This window comes from Monopterus albus, unplaced genomic scaffold (genome assembly GCF_001952655.1).
Source record: "Monopterus albus unplaced genomic scaffold, M_albus_1.0 scaffold336.1, whole genome shotgun sequence".
Taxonomy (NCBI): domain Eukaryota; kingdom Metazoa; phylum Chordata; class Actinopteri; order Synbranchiformes; family Synbranchidae; genus Monopterus; species Monopterus albus.
Window position 1 is genome coordinate 13,157 of NW_018128216.1, and position 23,668 is coordinate 36,824.

The 23,668-nt window shown below is 41.9% G+C and overlaps 1 protein-coding gene across 1 annotated transcript; it reads right to left on the reverse strand.

Annotated features, from left to right (window-relative positions):
• Window positions 1–1,321: 1,321 nt before the first annotated feature.
• LOC109974522 (C-type lectin domain family 17, member A-like) lies at window positions 1,322–2,365 on the reverse strand. The gene is made up of 4 exons (XM_020624732.1): window positions 2,249–2,365; window positions 1,893–2,042; window positions 1,637–1,749; window positions 1,322–1,560 (listed from the first exon to the last, which is right to left on the reverse strand). The coding sequence occupies exons 1-4, from the start codon at window positions 2,363–2,365 to the stop codon at window positions 1,434–1,436; spliced, it is 507 nt and encodes a 168-aa protein (XP_020480388.1). The 3' UTR covers window positions 1,322–1,433.
• Between the last annotated feature and the right edge of the window lie 21,303 nt (window positions 2,366–23,668).

Consider the following 23,668-nt stretch of genomic DNA (forward strand, 5'->3'; position numbering starts at 1 on the left):
TTTGTGTTGCAGGGGTCTTCTTCAGATGATGGGATATATTCACTTTCCAGGTCAGGAATGGATTCTGACTGAGAGTCATCTGTGGCACAGTCCTCCTAGGAATACATTAGAGAGGGCTGGATAAAAATTAAATGTTTTCTGAGAGAAAACACATCCCTTGGCCCTGATTCACAGGACTCCTTCGAATATCCGAGCTGGAAAATGACGCTGTGCCTGCCACAGCTCCCTACACTGTTTATCTAGGACTGAGTGCTGTTGAATAAAAAAAAAGATCTTAGAAAGAAAAGAAAACATGCTGGAAAACCAACCTTTATTTCAAAGTAGTATTCCATCATTATGTTTACCTCTGTAGTGCAACAGGATGGTGATTCCAGGGATTGTTTCGTTTTCAAGTGATGCCTTCTGTTGTATGAGATGATGTACGTCACTAAGTGAACACTTATCTAGATCACAAACTGTAAATGTTTATCTTATTACTCTTGAAACACTTTTTTAATAAAAAAAAATGGAGTTAGATAGAATTGTTCTATTTTCATTATTGCTGAGTTTTATGTTTTTGTTACATATTTTAGAGCACTTTATTTTAAAGGATAATATGCTAAATTTAGATGACCAAAGTGAAGAAATCCAGTCCAGTGATAACTTTCAGTGTAAAGTATGTGTGGTGAACAAATACATTGACTGGTGTGATCAGCATGTTTCGATGTTTTCTAAGTATCTGTGTGTGTTGTATGCTACAAACTACCTAAATGACTCTAAAAAAATATGACATTTCCATGCATGTGATTTGTAAACAGTCAGGAACAAAACTCATTAAATTATCAGACTGTAAACACTGCTGCCCTTTCATCCTAAAGAATGATTTATCCTAGCATTTTTCTTGTATGGACCACCCAAAAGGTCCACACAAGAAGAAATGTCCACACAAGAAAGGTGTTCTGTCAGGGGTTAGTTCGCACAAGTATATAAAGACAAAACCCACACACACACAAATTAACATTGAAGCAGTTTCATTAAAATAAAAAGTCAACAGCATGTGGCAGCATTTTATTCACTGTAATAGAGTTAAATGCGAATTAGCTTCTAGGTAAATAAATGACTGAACAATTACCTTGACATGAAATATTCTTTACTGTACATCAGGATACAAATACTTCTGACAACAGTCCCAGTACCATCTTGTGAAGTAATGCAGCGCCCTCTGTCGGACAATCAGCAGTAACTATGTAAAATACTTCAGAAGAGGAATAAATGTGGTTCAGCCACACACACAAAGCACAAACACAACCAGCTCTGGAAAAACAATTATTTCAGAAAAACAAACATTTACATTGTGAAATAAAACTCTTCATTGTTTATTTATGGGCCAATTATCTTACATGTAATTAATCTAACCATGTATCCAGGAACCTTCTCAAGTCTGACTGCAGTGTTTAAACAGATAAAGCCTTCTTCTTGCAGAGCCATGTGTATTTTTCACTACAGTTCACTGCTTTCCATACGTTTGTCTTGTCAGAAGTCACACAGAGACCGTTGGTAGGAGGTTGTTGTATCCGAGAGCTGAGGGAAGAGGCTGATGGTTAGATCAAGGCTGAGAGATTTTATGATTCACAGTGTTTAGGATTGTGTCTCTCACCTTTGAGTCAGATTACTTCCATCGACCCACTTCCATGTCCCTTCTTCAGCTCTCAGGCCGATCCAGAATCTAATGGCTGCAGATGGAACCCATATTTTACCATCGATGAGGCCCTGAGAACAGCACAGACACAGTTGTCAGTGACATGTCAACACTATAAACACACTGTGATCTACAGACTCAGTGTGTTCAGACTGACAGAAAATGCTTTTTCATTTCATATAGGCTGTTATATAAATCACATTTTCTTCATTACCTTCTCAGTGTCATTATCTATAACAGCCAAATCTGAAATCTTTCTTCTGCAGTCTTCTCGAGCTTCTTCCCAGGGTTTCTGATAAGGGGGTGGAGGGTCATTAAATGTGTAACAGCTGGACTGGAAGAAGTTCCAGCCGCGCTGACAAGCCTGGCACACATTTTTCTGACTTTACTCTCTGTATGTGGACATCTTCTGAAACTTAGACTCCTTTCATCCTAAAGAATGATTTATCCTAGCATTTTTCTTGTATGGACCACCCAAAAGGTCCACACAAGAAGAAATGTCCACACAAGAAAGGTGTTCTGTCAGGGGTTAGTTCGCACAAGTATATAAAGACAAACCAACACACACACATCCTCCTGGCTAACTGCCACCTGCCTCCTGCTCTCTCTCTCTTTCCCCAGCACAGGAAGCCTGGCAGACAGGCGAGGCTCTGGTAAGACAGCCAGAGCATGGGTCAGCAGGCCCATTCTGAACTAAAGTTAAGTCCATATACTAGCTAACTCTGACCTACAGCAACAATGACCAGGGTCATGGGTCAGATTCATGTTGGTATTGTTCACTGAAGCTGGGTGCCTAAAGACGACATGGCTGATTTGAGGTACTTTTGTTGTAGAAGGACCCAGAAAGACTTCCACATGCATCTAACAAACCCTGCCATATCTGCTTGACCCCCTGTAACTCGCACTTTGTTGGTTTGCAACTGTCTAAATGAGCATGAGAATGTTAAAGGTAAGCAGACTGCCAATTTTCCTTCTAGGAAAACAGTTGTACAATAGAGTATAATGGAGCCAAGTTTTGTGATGGAGAGCTTTGTCCTGTGCTAGACCTTAAGAAAATCTGAACTTGCATTACTTGAAATTGTGACACAAATCTAAATGATACACATCTAAGTCTGTCAGTTGTATTAGTAAATGAGATATGAAAACAGGTCACCCCAAAACAATAAAAATTTTGCATTAGCTACCACACGCTACTGTAACTGTCTGATGCACCAGGGAAGGTCAGCAACAGCAGTCTTAGTCTCTGTCCTAGGAGGAACAGAGGTGAGGTGAGCATGGATTCTGCAATCTTTCAGATATTTTCAGGCTGGGGGCTCTGATGTACTCACATTGGTACCTTCTCGCTGTTGTGCAGGTGAAAGGTGGCAACCCAGCACCCGGCAGGTGGAAACCTTTGCCAGTGGTGCACTGGCTCAAAGAGCGGACACCATACACTCACACCCAGGTGAGAAGGAAGCCCACTGCTGGCGAGTTAGAGAGGTGAGTAGCTCGAAGCAGCTGGAGAGGGCTTCTTCTCCTCAGGTGGTTGTGAAATGACAGTGCCCAGGAGGCTGAATCAGTGAGACCAGGGGCATCCTAATAACACAGTGGGGGAAGCAGGTAGGTGATATCAAAATGTGCATGTGGGGAACCCACGTGAGAGAAACTCCTAGCCTAGCAGCAGGAGATACAGATATACAGTATATAATCAAACAAAAAGTATGCACAAGCACCTACAAAATAAGAGTAAGGAAGGAACAGATAGATGATAATACATGAATATTAACAAAGTAAAATGTACATTGAACTTATGTATAATATATTATATACAGGTATATTGTCAGAGGAGCTCCCTCTCCTGACAACAAGGAGTCATTTGTCACAGTGAAGTGGATAAAGTCTGAACAGGCTCTGCTGTTTGACCAGTAGGTTGTGGAGGGGACACAAGGTGTTCTCCATGATGGTCAACAGCTTGTGCAGCATCCTCCTGTCCACAGCCAACTCCAAAGGCTCCAGAGACATCCACAGCACAGAGCCAGCCTTCCTGATCTGTTTGTTTGGTTTGCTGGTGTCACTGGCTCTGATGCTGCTGGCCAGCAGACAACAGCAAAGAATATGGGACTGGCCACAACAGACTTGAAAAAGCAAAGATTTGCAACAGGTGTCCACAGAGTGCCTCTCTCAATAGACCTTAAACGTGCTTGTGGTGTCATGATCCTGCCCCACTTCCGGTCCTGCTTTTATTCTGACACCATTTCCTATCTCCAGCCCACCCTAACTCCCAGTAACTTCATCTCATCATGCACATTGGTTTCACCTGTCCAGTAATCGCTCTCACCTGCTCATCACAGTATATAGCAGGGTGGGGAGCTGCCAGATTGTTCTATGTCCTGTCTAGACTCTTCAGCTTTATTTTCTTGTGACTGCTATCCTGGTACCGAACCCCTGCCTGCTCCACCGACCCATGATCCAGCCTCCTCCCTCTTGCCTGACTGCTATACTGATATTGACACCCTGCCTGTTCTACCAGCCTACGATTCTGCCTTGCCTTCATTGCTGCCCTGCCGGACATTTCAACCTCAGATTGAACTAAGTACTGCTCTCAGCCTGATCCTGCAAGACTGCATCTGTTTCTGTCTATCTTACAGAAAGGCATTAAAACCTATCCTACTGCCTCAGCTTACTGGCTCTTTAATTGGGTTCACACCGCCACGGGAGCTTCACACGCCTGCCCCTGACAGTACAATCTGGCCAAAAATGAACCCAGCCAGTAGCGATCTACGGGAGTGGCAGGGATGGAGAGCACACGCACCGCTCACAAGGCAGTGCTGTGAACCGTGCAAACCACCGTCCACGGTCTGGCTCAAGATGAACAGATTCGGGGCACCACCGCCATGGTTCAGGTCCTGCTTCCAGTCACCCCTCCAAGCTGCCATGAACCCAAGATCCCGCCTCTAGAGCGGTATGGAGGAGAAAGTGGGGACAGCTGTTCTTTTCTGACTCAGTGTGAGATACAATTTGAATCCCAGCCCTCGGCTTTCCTCACCAAGTGATCGAAAGTGGCTTACACACTCTCATTGCTGATGGGTCGAGCACATTGGTGGGGCACCGCCAAATGGGCTAACTACGTTTCAAAGATTTGGGGCGGAATTAATGAGGTTCTTCAATCCACCCAGCCACACTACAGCCACTTCTCCCTCTCTACGCACCTTGATTCAAGGGAACCGAACGGCAGTGGTCTATATAATAGACTTCCGCACCGTGGCTGCCAATTCAGACTGGAATGAGCCTGTGCTAATCGATGCTTTCTATGGAGGATTACCAGACAGACTGAAGGACGTGCTCACAGCCTACGACCGGCCCAGACACCTGCAAGTGCTAATGGATTTAGTAACCAGAATAGACGGCCGGTTCAGAGAGAGACAATTGGAACAGAGACAACACCACACGCCCCCCTAGGACTTTGCTTGAACGCTGACCGAGCCCCCTGAACCCATGCAACTGGGCCACTTCTGACTGAACCCAGAGGAGAGAGAATGCAGATTTAGGCTGAACCTATGCCTATACTGTGGGGAACCCGGCCATTGGGCGTTGCTCTGTCCAGCAAAAGGCAGAGGCTCAGCAGGACAGGGAGAATGTTGCTGAGCCAAGAAACAGTGATAACACCTGCCTCCCATCCAATGATAAAGGCCCAGCTTTCCTATGGCACCAAGACCATCTCTGTCTCTGTCTTCATCGACTCTGGTTCCGACACCAGCTTCATCGACCCAGCGTTCCTTTATCAGCACCAGATCCCCAGCAAACCCATGAGTAACCCACTCTTGATACATTCTCTGAACAACAAGCTCCTGCAATGTGTCAACTAGCCACATGCCTCTGCTGACCCTTTCTATTGACAATCACAGGGAAATGACTTTCTGGTGATGCAGTCCCCACATCCTGTAGTTTTGGGCTTCCCTTGGCTAGTGAGACACGGAGCCAAGATCGTGTGGTCCACTGGAAAGATAGTCGAGTGGTCACCGCACTGTGCCACCCAATGTCTGCAGTCGGCTACCATCCAGGAGGCAGAGGCAGAGCCGGAGCCAGAGACATTCCCCGACATATCCAAGGTTCCACCGGAGTACTTGGACCTCAAGCAGGTCTTCAACAAGGCTCAAGCTACTATGCTGCCCCCCTATCGACAATATGATTGTCCCATTGAACTGCAGCCTAGGACCACCCCCCGTAGGGGCCGGTTATTCTCCCTCTCCCATCCTGAACACAAGGCCATGACAACATACATCACAGAAGGCCGGGTTGATTCGGCCTCCCTCATCTCCTGCAGGAGCGGGCTTCTTCTTTGTTGGCAAAAAAGATGGAGGACCAACCCCATGTATTGATTATCGTGGCCTCAATAGGATCACCATCAAGAACTGTTACCCGCTGCCGCTCCTATCCTCCACCTTTGAACTACTACATGGAGCCCAGATTTTCACTAAGTTGGAGAAATTCCTATCACCTGGTACGTATGAGGGAGGGGGATGAGTGGAAAACTGCCTTCAACACACTGTCAGGCCATTTCGAGTATCTAGTCATGCCCTTTGGACTCACCAATGCCCCTGCGGTGTTCCAGAACCTGGTCAATGTTGTGTTGGGGGATATGCTGAACAAATTTGTCTTTGTCTATCTAGACAATATTCTCATATTTTCCCCGTCTGAGACCAAACACAGGACGCATGTTCAAGCCGTGTTGCAACGCCTCCTTCAAAACAACCTGTTCGTGAAAGCAGAAAAGAGCTGCCTCCACGTCCGCCCACAAAAACCTGGAATACCTGCACACGGCAAAGAGGCTCAACCCCAGACAAGCAAGGTGGGCACTGTTTTTTGACCGTTTTGACTTCTCCCTTTCGTTTTGCCCCAGGCACAAGAATGGCAAAGCGGACGTACTGTCCAGACAACACAACAGAGAGGAGGAAGAAGACCCGGAACCCGCCTATATTCTGCCACAAACTGCTTGCCTTGGGGCTGTGCAACTTGGCATCGAGCAGGAGGTATTGGCCGCCCAGACGAATGACCCCAGCCCGTCCATATGCCCCCCAGGTCAGTTGTTCGTACCCGCACCCATCAGACCCCAAGTACTCCATTGGTGCCACACATCTCAGTTCTCTTGCCACCCAGGAGTGGCCCGGACCTGCTATGTCGTCCAGCGGCAGTTCTGGTGGCCAACAATATGCGATGCCAGTTATTTACTGACTTCTATTTCTTTTCTCACTGCAGTCTCCCACTCTGTCTCCCTGGTCATAGGTGGTGAAAACCTGGCTTGGCTTCACAGTGCTCTGTGAGGTGCTAGATGTCTGGATATTCTCAACAGACAGATGAAAAAAGATCATTCAGCAAAAAAGGCAGGCTATTTCTTCTGTTCTTTTTTCGTCTTTCTCTGGCACACTCCCATGTACAGGCATGGCCACACAGCATGTGTGGGTTTCATGTAATTGAAACTAGTGCCAAGAGCTCAGAGTTGTACTCTCCTCACTTCCTGCTAACAGCTCATTTCTGCATGCATTTTCCCAACTACAAATGACTGCCAAAGTGTTGTTGCACCCAGAGGATCCCCTTCCTAATTGTTATAGCATAAATATCTGTCCAGATAGTCATTTTTGTGGATCCAGAATATTTTACAGCTTTTCTAGATTATGACCAGGACTAACAGAAAATAGAGCAAAGCCTGAGTGTAGCCAATATTTCATACAGTGCTGATTTTCTGACTGAATTCTCTTTTTAGTTGTGACTAAGTGCTATTAACTAAGAGAGAAAAAGAAGATGATCATTAGACTCTGTATGAATTGATTAAGGATGTCTTTGTGCAGATTTTTAGAGAGAAAAAATCACTGCATATCTCTGAAGTGACTTTGGAATAAAGATCTTTTCTGAACATCAACATGGTTATTATTCGGTAGAATGGGAAATCTCTCTCCCCATTACAGCACTGAGAATAGGAGACTTGAACACATGCTTCCTCTATGCAAAATATCAAAATGTTAGCATAATTACAATTTCAAGTAGAAGGGACACAACTGTTTCCCCACTCCTCTTTACAATTCCTAGCAGAAAACTTCAAAGGCCTTTAGTCACTGTTCTTTTAATAACTTCCACTTCAGCAGAGAGACAAAAGGAAGAGGAACCAAACCAATGACATGAACAAAAACAGGCTAGACGGTCAAAGGCAGAGCAGTGGATCTTAACATATTTGTCAGATTCATCATACAGTCAGTGATTGGATTACTCATGACTCACAAACTCCCCAGAGGAGGACGAGTGAGATGGAAGAGGAGTTGTTTTGTGGGATGTAGGAAATGTTTTAGGTAAGAGCAGTCATTATTCTGCCAGGGTTGTGAAGCCTATCAAAAGGCATGACTCACTGAAGATTCGGCTCATCGTGTGAGCGGTAATGGGCAAACATGTATTCTGAATGAGAGAGGGGAGAAAGTGAGAGAATTGGCAGAAATAAACTGGGTTAAGATAAATATTCTTACACCTATCATCCTTTTATTGATTCTCAGTGTTTGGGCCCTTTACCACATAGATTCCAGAGAAGCCTGCACTAGTTATTCCTCTGCCACCTCTCTCCTTCTCATTGCTATCTCTCCATCCTATTACTTTCCAGTAAACACAGGCCTGAACAAACAGGAGTGCTGCATTCACTTTCATTCACAGACAGCTATTTCCTCCCTTTCCAATTTGATAAAACACCACAGTGCACATAATATTTTACTCCTGGGTGCACGTCAGAGGAAAGTTCAGCAGCAGTAAAGTAAGTCCACTCCCGATCTGTCCTATTCCAAGAAATGTGTGTAATTTCATGCCAGAGCTTTGACTCAGAAGAGAGAAGGGCAAAGATCATCTGTCATTTTTAGATGCATTTTCAATCTTGGTCAATGAAAACACACATTAATTTGCATTTTCGGTGCCATTTTTTAAAAAGTTGTTTAAATTTTGCTTTAAATATGGATGGAAATCCACTTAGTAGTAATAGAGTAGTATTGTCCGTCTGTGTCCGTCATACCACTTCTTCTTTCACTCCTGATTTCCCCATCCTGTTCCTTTCTCACCTTGCCTTCCTCCACCTTCCCTCCCCCAGTGAGTTACAGAAAAATAAAGGCATTATAGAGGCTTGAGCTCAGTTGCACATGCCCCAAATGCCTATTAAATCAAAAGAAAATAAACCTGGTCAGGTTCACATATTGGTGTAAGTTACCCTGCCTTGCTGGTGGGAGAATTAAAACCTGCTGTTTGAACATGGAGGCTTCTGGCCCACCTCTCTTTAGCCCCACGCCTGCTACCTAATCACAGCAGAGGAAGACACACCCTATGTTATGCTTGAGAAAATGAACCCAGATGAAAATATGGCTGGCTGTCAACTCAAATTCTTAATAATGATTTAGTTTAAAATCAGCACTGTAGTTTCATAAAATTGCTTTTTTCCCCACACCCATGCAAGTGGAAAAATAATGAAATACTGCATCATCTATTTTCGGGAATGCTCAAAAACTCTGCTGCAAAAAACTCAAATATTTCCTTGCTGTAGCAAATGAGCTTCAACAAACAGAGACTAGCCACTTCTTCAGGAACTGCTATCTTCTTGCACATTTGTATGAACTCTCTATCCCTGACATAACAGGGACAGAGGTTTCGGGGGGGTTCTACAAACCACAGTACAGCTCTCCTTACAGAGTGTGTGAGATGGTATTTTTGCTGAAAGCAACCTCTGTCCAGGAAAAAGCATAGACATCACACTGCTCTTGGCCTTCACCTGCACGGCCTCTTCCTCTCCTGTCCACCCCATTATCCCAGACAGGGCTATCATGTTACCATAATGAATCCCTTTAGAGAAAAGACCTGCCTCTTGAGCTCCCCCCTCTCACTTCTGGTTTAATCTCAGTCCTTCTTTTCATCTTACTCCCTTTTTCCTACCTCTCCATGTCTAGTGCTACTTTGAGAAGATCTACAGTATAATGAATTCCATCCCAGCAGCAGCAGAAATGCAACACATCAACAACAGCCTCCTCCAGAATTTCATACACTAATGCTCTTTCTTAGGGGTCCTTTCAGATTAATAATGGGATGCTGCCTCGTGTACAGTAAAGAGCTGCTGAGCCAGAAGGTTATTAGATATGCAAAACATGAACTTAAAGCCAAGGACAAAATGAGCAATATTGGGCTGGTTAACAGAATTGCTTGACATGAGACCCAAGGAGCTTGACCCTCATGACCTTTCAATAGCCCTTTTCCACCACCTGGTACTGGCTCAGCTCAGCTCGACTTTACTTGCCTTATGTGTTTTTCCATCAGTCCAATGTTGGGGATAATATCTGACACCTAGTACTATTTTTTTCAGTTTTCAATTTTATAGAATTTGTTCAATTTTTTTGAAATTTTTTTTTTTTTTTTTCAGAACAGCATCCTTTGGTGTTCACTCCTCAGCAAGAAGGACTGTTATCTCCTGGTGTGTCTCAGATTTGATTTTGAGCCATTCTTTTAACTGCTCAACATCACTGAACAAAGCAATATCTCCTTTAATCAGCTGGGATATTTTGTCATCCTACATGCCCAGGGGCTGATGTACAGTCGCAAGAAAAAGTAATAGCACTGTCTGCAATTTCCTGGTTTTCTGCATAAATTGGTCATGAAATCTGATCTGATCTTCACCAAAGTCACAAATATCAACAAACACAATATTTATAAGCTGATAAAACACAAGTAATCGTGATCTTTCATGTCTTTATTGAACACACCCATTAAACAGACAAAGTGATGGTGGAAAAAGTAATGGCAACAGTGTTTTAATAACTGGTTGAACCACATTGTATGCTTAACCAAAGACATTGTGGTTTCTGAAGGACTACTTCTGAGATCAATGCTCTGAATCTTGTCTGTCCCTGCTGTTTTACTGTCTCTCTCTAGAGATGATGAAAGTGTGTCAAACTGCTGGTACTCTCTGACAATGTGGTCCTTGTCAATGACAAACTCTGCAGTCTTGTCTTCTGAGTGGAGGACTTCACTTGTCTGATTCTTGACATGTAGGATGACATTGCTCTCTTGCTCCTTCAGGTCCATGGCCTTCTTCATAGCCCTGATTTGCTCCAGTAGGCCAAACCTTTCATGTATTCAATGGAGTTGTTAATTTTCCAGGATTTTCTGTACTTGGCTCAGTGCTGCCTGCAACTTGGAGTTTGCCTCCATGTGCCTCAAAGTAAGGAGGTAGGATTTTTCTTGCACACACCAGTGACTTCTGTTCTCCAGGTCCTTCATCGATGCTGCCTGCAGCCTGGAGGTTGCCTCTGTCTGCTCAGCCAGAAGACAAGACTTCTCCTCCTCCTTGATTGTTTGATTTTCCAGATCTTTTTTCACATGGATCAAATCTGCCTTCATGATGATTTTTGAGATGTTCTTTCAACTGCTTGACCTCAATGTGCAAGGCAATTTTTTTTTTTTTTTTTTATCTAGCTGGCATATCTTGTCATCCTTCCTGTCCAGGAGCAGTTGTACTTTAGTTTCACAGACTGATGAAGATTGGTCTGTTCTGAGCAGATTTCAAATCCGATGCTGGTCTTCTTATTCTTATGTGCTTTGCTTGTCACAGCCAGCAGGTTTAACAGTCAACAGAAGATGGCTCTTGCCTGACCATCTGGTCTCTATCACTCACAAGCTCTGTACCATGATGGTATTTTTATTTTAAGCATAAGCATAAACTTTATTGCCAAGTATTTCAAAAATACAAGGAATTTGACTCTAGCCCAATGGCCCCCAGTGTGCACAACATAAAAACAAAAATAAATACAAAATACAGTGAGGAACAGAAGTATTTGAACACCCTGCGATTTTGCAAGTTCTCCCACTTAGAAATCATGGAGGGGTCAGAAATTCACATTGTAGGTGCATTCCCACTCTGAGAGACAGAATTAAATAAAAAATTTCAGGAAATCACATTGTATGATTTTTAAAGAATTTATTTGAATTTATTTGTCTTGCACTGCTGAAGAGTGCCCAGAATCAGGCTCACAGTATAAATTTTTCATGTCAGCAGAGATAAAGGCCTTGTTCCATGTTACACTGATGCTCTGATGACAAGAGATACAGTACTATGGGATACTTTTGTGTTTTCTTTTTATAAAACTCTGAGGACCCTCTCCTGATATACACTCAACACATTTGGATGAGTATAAATTCATAAGTAATTTAGTAAATCAAATCAAATCAAATCAAAGAAACTTTAATTATCCCCGAAGGGCAATTCAATTAGGACACATGAGCAGCATATCAGATGTATACCAACCATACAGACATAAGTACGATCGAATATAATAAACAATAAAGGAAATAATAAAATTATTATAAAGAAATGTGTACTAAAAAGTGTTCACTTCTGTGATATACACTCAAAAACAATAATAGTAAAAGAAGTAAAAATAAGTTAACAGTGTAACGCAAATATGTTAACATTACACCTGTTAAGTTATAAAAGCCCAACTCTGACTTAACTGTGCCATCTTTGGCTGGATGCCTGTCTCTTGCTGTTCGCAGGTTAACTCACTGGCTGATTTTTGTATATAAGTCCATTTTAAATTTGTTATCACAGTATTCATGTGTTTTTCTTAATCCTGTATGTGCCTTGCAATATGACCTCAGAGCCCAGGACTTTTAAATGCTCAGTGTCCCAAAGACTGGAACTGAGTCAGCAACTTTACACTTAAGTTAAAGTTACAGTTAAGGTTGGGTGTTGGTAATTAAAACAACATGGTTGAGTTTAGGATGCACTACAAAAGAATTTACTTTGAGAATTAACTTTTTTCTCCAGTAGTTGACTGTCTCAGTGACTATGTTTTGGTTTTGCAACCAAAACAATGGCAAATGTAGCTTCATTTCAGCACTTTAATCATGTTCAACATGACATTTAGATTGTTATTCTTCCTTTAACATCACGCTCAGTCACAGCCCCTAACAGCAGTTGGATGGTGAGTTTGAACAAGTCTCTTTCAGTAGAGCACCAGCGGAACAAGGCTTGATTTCAGTTTGTCTCATTTAATTTCCATACTTTTTTCTTATGTACAGATCTCCACTTTGTACTTACTGGAACAGAGTGAGGTGGGGGAAAAAATCACACTCAGTTATTTCTGGAATTCACCAGCCACCTATAGTGACATCTGAAATGAATTGTGTGTGGAACAGTAGAAGTGGGGGATGTTTTCTGTGGAAATGAAATGCATGGAGGTTAAACTCTGTATAGCAGGAGCAATAACACTGAAGGAAAACAATCTTTTATACTAAGGGGGAATGAAATACTACAGCTTTGACTGAGAAAAGAATAGAAAAAAGTGGAGCCCCTAGTTTCTGATTATAAAAACAGCACCTCTGAATTGTATCTTTATAGTTTCCTGAATGCCATTACATCTAAATGGATGGGAGACAAAGGAACCCAAACAAAGACAAAAGCCTAGGCTGAACAGATGTTAAGATATGCCATCCATTTTAACATATGAAAATGCATTCTTTAGACCAAAATTGTTTAAAACTAGTACAGTAATTGGAGTGAACCAGGACGTGGCCAGGATATAAAATCAATCACTGTTCTACAGAGTTGGAGCCATAACATAGTAAGATGAAGTGCAACAAAGGAACAACAGACAATTTATATTCTAGCTGTGCCAATACCTATGGAATAGTGCATTGTTTTTACAGCTGAATCATAAGAAAATCTTTTCTTCAAAGATTTGCATGCCACATTTTGAAAACATTCCAAACCTGTGAATCACAAATACACGAGAGGTCACAGAAAGATTAACAGATAGAAAACCAGAAGAACCAAAGTATAGGCTACAGGCGGCTCTGGCTTCAGCAGAGTGCCCTGGTTTCCCTAATCCAAGCGAGGTGACAACTCTGAAAAGTCCAATTCACTGGCATCGTTTGGATCATTCATTGTGTGGCCTCTGCCCTGGAACCAATTTGTCTTGGGAGACCCTCCCAGGGGCTACTATCCCAAACAGCTCCCTACCAGGAGGACCAGGGCACACAGATCTCTCCACCATGTTCAGGTGGCAACTCTCTGAGGGGTGTTTACCAAATTCACAATTTTATTTTAGCATATTACCCTTCTGATATATAGCAATAAGCACTAAAGACAAAGTACAGCTTGGGCTGATGGAATTATCACTGGGTTTGTAATTTTTTGGACAAAAACAAAGTATTTGACAAATTAAATTTTGACTTAGGCTGCTGGTGGTGACAGAGCAAAAGTAAAAGGATCACCAGTTTTAACAATTAATCCTGCAGGTACCAAGGATATCTGTACACATTTTTATAGTAATCTGACCAATAGCTGCTGAAGATAATTCATTCAGAGAAAAATGTTAGCCTCTTACAAGAAGATTTTTCAGAATCAGAATTAGCTTTATTGGCCAGGTTTGTCGGGCACACAAGGAATTTGACTCTGGTACAACGGCTCTCAATGCATATGTACATGTCCTTATGTAAGGCAGCAGTGGGCAAGTAAACAATATAAGGCTGAGGAAAGAAGTAATATGCAATCAAGCAAAGGAATGTGCCTTAGGAGTAAAAATAAAGTACTATATACACAGTCTGGATTTGACAGATCAATATGTACAAGGTATATATTTACAGGTATTGCACTGAGGGTTATTGTCCAGTCATACTGCCATGGGTCAAGTGTTCATCAGACTGATGACCCAGGGGAAGAAACTGAACCGGGTGTGAGGGGTCTGCAGAAATCTCTGTCCTCTTTCTGACCCATGAGGTATACAGGTCCTCCATGGAGGGCAGGCTTGCACCAATGATCTTTTCTGCAGTCCTGACTGTCCACTGGAGTCTGTTCTCGTCCTGCTTGGTTGCTGAGCCAAACCAGACAGTGATGGAGGTGCGGAGAACAGACTCGATGATTCCTCTGTAGAACTGTATCAGCAGCTCTTGGGGCAAGTCGAACTTCCTGAGCTGACGCAGGATGTACATCCTCTGCTGTGCCTTCTTGATGATGGTCCTAATGTTGGATGTCCACTTATCTATAGGTTAACTCGAGTGAGACAAATGGCCGTTGTGTCATCTGCAAACTTTAGGAGATTTTGTTACAGAACTGATGCTGTTCAACATTGAAACATCATTCAATCATCACACCATTAAGCTCGATGTGGACATTCTTTGGTACAGAAATGATCTGAAATATGTTTTATATTTTCTGAAGTTTTTGTCAGCCAACAGAAATGAAGTGACAAGAAGTTCAGAGGCTTAAGTGGAGGACATCACACAGAGCAGGAGAAGCTGTGAAATATTTTTCTATTTAGTTTTCTATTTATTGTCAGCCAGAATTTATATTTTTCATACATCATTTTATTCCACTTGTAAACACATTTCCAATTAGTTTCCCAAACATTTACTAGGGAGCATCCTGTAATTTGGAACTTCTGTGGAGTCATACAAAAGAACGTCAAGTGTACAAGGTGTGCAAAAGTGCATTGCATTCACAATAAAATAAAATGAAATCTTATATTATCAGGGTCTTGTAATAATGAGATAGTAAGTCATAATTAAGAGATAAGATTCTCCAGTTTTTTGTTTTTTGGTGAATGTAATGCACTTCCATAAAGGCAGACAGTCTATTTTTTTTAAATGTGGTACAATGTAGCAAAAAATAAGTCCTGCAAATATTCACACCTGTATTTATTTCATACAGCATCAAATTAATAAATAAACGTATCAAAAACTTGTTATATTTATCAGATGTTTTGACAATGTGTAGGTGCTGATTTTTGTGTTAACATAGGATTTTTAGGTAGTAGACAGCAGGTCAGCTGGACATGAAAATTAATAAATATATATACACATTAAAGCATTGCGGATTTTGTATTGTTCATTGATTTTGCCATATTTGGAGTATGGTGTTGAAAACTGGGGAAATACATACAGGAGTTCACTTCAACCATTGTACATATTACAGAAGAGAGCGATAAGAGTTGTGCACAAGATGGGGTATAGGGATCACACAAATGTAGCTTTCATACAGTCTAAATTGTTAAAATTCTTTGATTTAGTGGGATATAAGACTGCTGTGTTTATGTATAAGGCCAGGAACAATTTATTGCCTGGTGGAATCCAAAAGCTATTTGGTGAAAGGGAAGGGGGATATAACTTAAGGGGACATTTAAATTTAAAAGTTCATGCTATACGAACAACCAAAAAAAGATTTTGTATTTCTATAAGTGGGGTCAAACTATGGAATAACTTAACTGTGGACATGAAAAATAGTACCAGAATTAAGGAGTTTAAATATAAATATAAATGTATGTGTTATACAAGATATATGCACGAATAAGTAACAATCTGCTTTATCTATGTAGTGATATTGCTTGCAGCCAATGTTGCATAAATTTTGTATAATATGATGTCATGGGGTAGGACTGGATAAGTCTGACTTCTTCCTACTCCATTCAAACATGTATTAGGTGTAAGCAAACTGATTTTGAATTAGTAATGGTTGGATATGTGTAATCATGTGTGTTATTGTCATTTGTTCATTGTTCTGTTCTGTTCTGTCTGCATGTTTGAAAGAATAAATCAATCAATCAATCAATCAATCAAACAAGTACTTAAAAATGAAGAATATAGTATATTCATTTCAGTTATGAATATTTATCACATTCTTTTACAATACCCAATTTTTCTTAAGTACCATACTACTTGTACTTACTTCCAAGTAAGTAAGTACCAAATTACTTCATTGAAAACCAGGCTCTTATGAAAAAATAGAGTAAAAACATCTGGGAGATCTTGGTGAAGCACTGTGTTTCCATGGATACCCATCTATGTCCTGATCCAAGTGGTACAACAGCCATGTGTGTTTGTGTGTGAGGTACACTGTCAGTCAAAACACACTTTTCACTCAATCAATCAAAGCCCCAATTGCAACATTTCAATGCATCTCCTTGGGGTTACCAGGGGTAAGTTAAAAACAAGATAAAACACACACAGTAAAATAAAGCACACAATAAATAATCATGTCGTAAAGCAAGTGCTTCATGTTGCACATAAAATATATATACACGTGCTGTGTATATTGCACATCTAATTCATTCTAGTGAGTGAGTTGTTCTTTTATGGTGAGGGTAGAAACTGTTTTCGTAGCTGTAAGTCTGGGTCTTAAGAGACCTGTAGCATCTTCTGGAGGCCAGCAAGGAAAATAGGTGATTTCCTGTGTGAGATGGGTACTTAATTGAGTTTGTGGCTCTGAGTAAGCACTGGGTACTGTATATAACCTCTACTGTGGGAAGCGATGTGCTGGTGGTGTCCTGTGCTGAGTTTATAACTCTCTGCAGAGCTTCTTGTCAGCCAAAGTACAGCTTGAAAACCACACCAGGGTGTCATACGGGAGAGCACTTTCCACAGAACAGAGATAGAAGGACAGCAACAGTTTCTGGGGCAGGTTTACCCTACGCAGGTACCTTAAAAAGTAAAGGCGATGCTGTGCTTTCTTCACAAGCAAGGCCATGTTAACAGTCCATATGTGGTCCTGGGAGATTTACAGCATGTTCCCAGGAATTTAAATTCAATGACTCTCTCCACTATATCTCCTCTGATGTACAGAGAGGCGAGGTCCACTCTCTTTTTCATGATACCAACAATCAGATTCTTGGACCAGGAGATGCTGAGTGCCAGGTTATTTATAGTGCACCATTTGGTCAGCTTTTGAACCTCATTTCTATAAGTAGACTTCTCTCCCTTTTGTATCAGTTCCATTACGGTCATCAGCAAATCTGATAATTGTATTTGTGCTCTGGGTGGGCATACAGTCATGAATATAGAGAGATTATAATAGCGGGCTTAGGACACACCCTTGTGGGACTCCAGTGCTAATCGTTAGGTTACAATGTGATAGTTGGTCTTCCATCACAGCTTTCAGTCACTGTCTAAAGAGGGGCCTGATCTGGCTAGTACTGAATGGATGTAGCTGCTTCTTTGTACAGTCATGAAAAGAATGTACAATGTACAACCATGGCTGCTGACACAGAGGCGCCAGTTGCCAGTAACTCTGTGCCAGGCTCCAATTAGGTAGCAATGACTCTTACACTAAAACAATAATGTGGGTACAGGAAGTACCAGGCATTTCCATACAGAAAACCACACAGTATACATTGAGTACATTGTACATTGCCAAGGGTACACCTCATGTTTTCACTGGGGAGTGATGTTGAGATCCAGAGATGGTGGCTGCTGTATAATGACTGGAGTCACTTTTGTGACTCTGGTCAACCCTTTCAATAACCACATTACTAAGCCAGTACAAACCACTGAAGATACAAATTAGAAACTTTGCAGCCAAAGATAACACATAGTAATAACCTCAGGGGCCTCAGTGTATTCCTGTCATGTTCCACCCCTGGCTTCTTTCCAGAGACTGTTATTTTGAAATAGACTTCCTGCTTTTCACCTGTCTCACTGTCCCCAGCTTCACTATGCTAATCAGTGGCTGATATAGGACACCTGTGGTTGGTTACTTAGTCTATTTAACCAGTCTCCACAGTGCCAGATAGTCTGTTGTCATCACTGGGCCTGTATCTGGCCTGTCTGTGCATTGATGTTCTGACCTGTTACCTGCTTGCCTGTTGCTGATGCCAGACTGGGGTTCTGCCTGCTGACTCTCTGCTCTCCCAGCTCCTGCCTGCCATTGACCTGGTCATTCTCCCTGCACTTACTCCACTCTGCCTGCTGGCAATATAGCCCCTCCATCCTGACTCCTTTTACTTGTTAATGCCAGACCTGTTTTCTGCCTCGCTGACTCCTCTGTGCCTGCTCGGCTTTCACTATGCATTGAGGAGTGTTTTCTGTTGCCTGGCCACTAGCTTAGTTGCAGTCCTGTCCAGCCATTCTGACTGTGTAACTTGTTGCTGAGGCCAGACCTGTTTTCTGTCTGTTTACTCTCCACCTGCCTCACCCTGCTCTGTGTTGCAAGTCATGTAAGTCACCCCATTTTGAGTTTAGATATGTCTGTCTGTTTTTGTTTTGGCTTTTGGAGATCAGGCTGTCCAAGCAGAGACAGTTTCCTGTTTCCTGACCTCAGTGTATTTTTGCTGTTGTGGCTATTTTGATGCTTATGCACAATTGTGTTTGTTACCCTGAGGACAGAGGAAAGTCAGGCTGTTTGCCTGTTTGTGTGTCTACAACAACTACACTGTGGTTACACCTGAACGTGTTTGCTAGCTGCTGCTAAGCAGAGCTGGTCCTGGCCAGTGTCTGGATGGGAGAAAAAACATCTCATGTTCCTGTGGGCTGCTTCCTGCCTTCACCACCACCACTAGCCTGTCCGTGTGTTCTACATTTGGGTCTTCCAGTTATCAGTATCTGATAATTCCAACATTCCCTGTTGCCTCACAACATGACCTAAACTGCCCCAATTGTGGTGTTGAGAGTGGAAAACCTGGGAGTAACAGGGTGGTTGGTTTCTCCAGGGACCGCCAGGGCCCTTGTCCCTCAACCAAGGAAACCATGATAGTGTGCTCTCACAATGTTTCAGGGACAATTCATGGAACTGCAAGGGGAAGCGCTTTGTGAAGTTGGGTGAGGTAATCGGAAGTAGTGGAATGATTGAACAGTGAGATAAAACTTGTAAACATGCTCCAGCTGATTAGGCCTCCACATTAAACATGTTCTCCAGGACCAAAACCCTATTCCTTGAATGCCAACAGCAACCATGGAAACCATGCCCATGATGTTAATAATTCTAGGGGGCATTTAAACTCATATGCTTGCCAAGATCCTTTCCATTCTTCACCATTTTTCCATAAACATGTCATCTCATATTTTTCAAACTCTCAGGCCACCTTTTTACACTCTCTCAGATTTTGAAAGCACATTAGAAGCCAAGGAAAAGACAACAACATAAATCTGACCATCTCCCTGGCCTTCCTGCATGAGGGGTCAATTCATCTTCAACTTTAAGCAGCTTCCCTAATAAATCAGAACCCACGGTGTGCCACCTGCAAACACCCCAGAGTAAGGTCACTGCTGGGCAGGTTAGCCAAACATAACCTTGGTCCTTTTGTAGTCTTAAGTTTCCCGTCACTGGGAAACAGCCCCATAAAATCTTGTAATTCTTGGGCTGAGCTAGAAAAAAAATACAATTAATCTTGACACTGACCTTTGAAAACATTCCTGCAAGTGTTCCAATTTCTTTTGCCATAATTACCTCGAACTGTTCAATAAATGGAAGCAGAGAAGTCAATTGAAAATATACAAATCATTAGATTCACAGTGCTGATGTTGAGCTCTTATAAAAGAAACCCCACAACAACCCATTGGTCCCATTACATTAAATTCCCCTGAGGTGTTGATTTCAATAGCCAGTGCTTCTCCAACCACCACATTTCATGATCATTTTGTCGCTCTACCAGAGCAGATCCATTAGTCAGCAACTCACTAATGGAAATAAACAAACTTGCCAATCTGAAAAAAAAAACATGCCACTATGACAGAAGAGAAAAAAAGATGACAGACAGAGGGAAACTGAATTTGAAAGATATATGTATGCTAGAAGAAAGGTGTGGGGGACAGCAAGTGAAGTTCAAAAGCAGGTGGGTACAGATGTGGACAAAATTGTTGGTACCCTTCTGTTAAACAAAGAGAAGCTCACAATGGTCACTGAAATAACGTGAAACTGACAAAAGTAATAAATAAAAATTTACTGAAAATTAACTAATGAAAATCAGTCATTGCTTTTGAATTGTGGTTCAACAGAAGCATTTTTAAAAAACAAACTAATGAAACTGGCCTGGACAAAAATGATGGTACCCCTAGAAAGGATTGAAAATAATTTGACCATAGAGACATGTTAAACTAAAGTGTGTCCTCTAATTAGCATCACAGGTGTTTTCAAACTTGTAATCAGTCAGTCTGCCTATTTAGAGGGTGAAAAGTAGTCACTGTGCTGTTTGGTATCATGGTGTGTACCATACTGAACATGGACCACAGAAAGCTAAGGAGAGAGTTGTCTCAGGAGATTAGAAAGAAAATTATAGACAAACATGTTAAAGGTAAAGGCTATAAGACCATCTCCAAGCAGCCTGATGTTCCTGTGACTACAGTGGCACATATTATTCAGAAGTTTAAGGTCCACGGTACTGTAGCAAACCTCCCTGGACATGGCCGCAAGAGGAAAATTGATGACAAATTGAAGAAACGGATAATGCAAATAGTAACCAAAGAGCCCAGAACAACTTCCAAAGAGATTAGAGGTGAACTCCAAGGTCAAGGTACATCAGTATCAGATTGCACCATCTGTCGCTGTCTGAGCCACAGTGGACTTCATGGAAGACGACCAAGGAGGACTCCACTGTTGAAAGCAACTCATAAAAAAGTGAAAATGAAATTTGCCAAAATGCATACTGACCAGCCACAAAGCTTCTGGGAGAATGTTCTTTGGACAGATGAGACAAAACTGGAACTGTTTGGCAAGTCACATCAGCTCTATGTTCACAGACGCAAAAATGAAGCATACAAAGAAAAGAACACTGTACCTACTGTGAAACATGGAGGAGGCTCAGTTATGTTCTGGGGCTGCTTTGCTGTATCTGGCACAGGGTGTCTTGAATCTGTGCAGGGTACAATGAAATCTCAAAACTATCAAGGCATTCTGGAGTGAAATGTGCTGCCCAGTGTCAGAAAGCTTGGTCTCAGTCGCAGGTCATGGGTCCTTCAACAGGATAATGACCCAAAACACACAGCTAAAAACACCCAAGAATGGCTAAGAAGAAAACATTGGACTGTTCTGAAGTGGCCTTCTATGAACCCTGATCTAAATCGTATTGAACATCTGTGGAAAGAGCTGAAACATGCAGTCTGGAAAAGGCATTCTTCAAACCTGAGACAACTGGAGTAGTTTGCTCACGAAGAGTGGGCCAAAATACCTGTCGACAGGTGCAGAAGTCTCATTGGGAGTTACAGAAATCGCTTGATTGCGGTGATTGCCTCAAAAGGTTGTGCAAGTTAAGGGTACCTTCATTTTTGTCCAGGCCAGTTTCATTAGTTTTCTTTTTAAATGCTTCTGTTGACCACAATTCAAAAGCAATGACTGGCATTAGTTAATTTTCAGTAAATTTTTATTTATTATTACTTTTGTCAGTTTCACGTTATTTCAGTGACCATTGTGAGTTTCTCTTTAACAGAAGGGTACCAACAATTTTGTCCACATCTGTATGAAGCAGCACTGGGCTCTCTTTTTCTTACACCTTTCTTCCTATCCATGCTGCACCCCGTGGCATAGGATGGACTGGTAATGGGAGAGGAAGGGAAGGCAGTTCAAAGTCTATCCTCTCACCCCCTCTAACCTCCCACAGTAATGAGCAGAAAAACAGCTGTGAGCTGTACACTCCCTACTCCTCAATCACTGTCCCATGGGCCTGAAACAAACTAAGGCATAGACATAGGATATGAACCTACAGAAGCTCTTAACACATGCACTGTAAGGTCTTCTCTCTATCTCACAGACACATACAGCACATGCACTCAGGTTGTCTGTGCAGATTCTCAGTCATCCAGGTCATAGTAAAATGAAAAAAACTTAGAAAAAAAAATCAACTGGACTTAGATTTCTAGATCAAAGACATTTAACCTCTCATCCAAGAGGCTTCATCAGTTCTGACTGACTGGTGTTGAGCCGGAGATATTTCCCCCGTCGACCGACGCCTATTGTCCTGGTGCGCATGTTTGGGCAGAGATCTCAAAACAGGATTGTAAATGGAAGACAAGTTGTGTCTTAGTCCACCATCTACAATCCTGTTTTGAGATCTCTGCCCAAACATGCCCACCAGGACAATAGGCGTCGGTCGACAGGGGAGGTTTCAAAGACGGGTAACAACTCTCACCGATACTGGGCTGCAACGACTCAGTCGTTAAGGGACATCGTTGGCCTTCAAAGGACTGAAACACCACCGAGGGGGATAAATATCTCCGGCTCAACACCAATCAGTCAAAACTGATGAAGCCTCTTGGATGAGAGGTGAAACGTCTTCAATCTAGAAATCTAAGTCCAGTTGATTTTTTTTTCAGAAGGTTTTTTCATGCACTCAGGTTATGTAACTTTGGGGAAAAAAGGATGTTTCATACCTTTTCTTACCAACTTTAGCTTGGACCAAATTTCAGGGATAGTGCTAAGCAGACCAATAAAAAAAGCATTATAAGATGCAAACTGAATTAAAGAGTTTCAGTCCATCTAGAAAACTTGAGCCTCTTTCCACATACAATATTTGACGACACATCACCAACCACCCCAGTGTTTTTTTTTTTTGAGGTCAGTCCATTCTACATTCACCACAGAGCTGTTTGACATCGGTTCCAACCAAACTGATGGCCAATCTATATCATACATGTGAGAACCATTATGTCACAGTTTTGACTTGCTGCTAAAAACTTAAATCCAGATGTAATATCTGAGAAAATTATAAAAATGACAACCCATAGAGCTCTGAAGGGCAGTAAAATAAGACGACTCAAATATAGTGAATAATGTGAATTAATCCTACTAGAAAGCATGCATATACAGTGGGTACGGAAAGTATTCAAACCCCCTTAAATTTTTCACTCTTTGTTATATTGCAGCCATATGCTGAAATCATTTAAGTTCTTTTTATTCCTCATTAATGTACACACAGCACCCCATATTCACAAAAAAACACAGAATTTGACAATTTTGCAGATTTATTAAAAAAGAAAAACTGAAATATCACATGGTCATAAGTATTAAGACCCTTTGCTCAGTATTTAGTAGAAGCACCCTTTTGAGCTAATACAGCCATGAGTCTTTTGGGGAATGATGCAACAAGTTTTTCACACCTGCATTTGGGGATCCTCTGCCATTCCTCCTTGCAGATCCTCTCCAGTTCTGTCAGGTTGGACGGTAAACGTTGGTGGACAGCCATTTTCAGGTCTCTCCAGAGATGCTCAATTGGGTTTAAGTCAGGGCTCTGGCTGGGCCATTCA

What these genes read in the sequence shown, in the direction of transcription:
- LOC109974522 (XM_020624732.1), bottom strand. Translation starts at nt 2,365, where the DNA reads ATGGGCCTGCTGACCCATGCTCTGGCTGTCTTACCAGAGCCTCGCCTG. An exon ending in TGGCAGTTAGCCAGGAGGAT is followed by an intron (nt 2,043 to 2,248) that starts GTGTGTGTGTTG and finishes AATGTGTGCCAG; the next exon opens with GCTTGTCAGCGCGGCTGGAA. An exon ending in GGAAGTAATCTGACTCAAAG is followed by an intron (nt 1,561 to 1,636) that starts GTGAGAGACACA and finishes CTCTTCCCTCAG; the next exon opens with CTCTCGGATACAACAACCTC.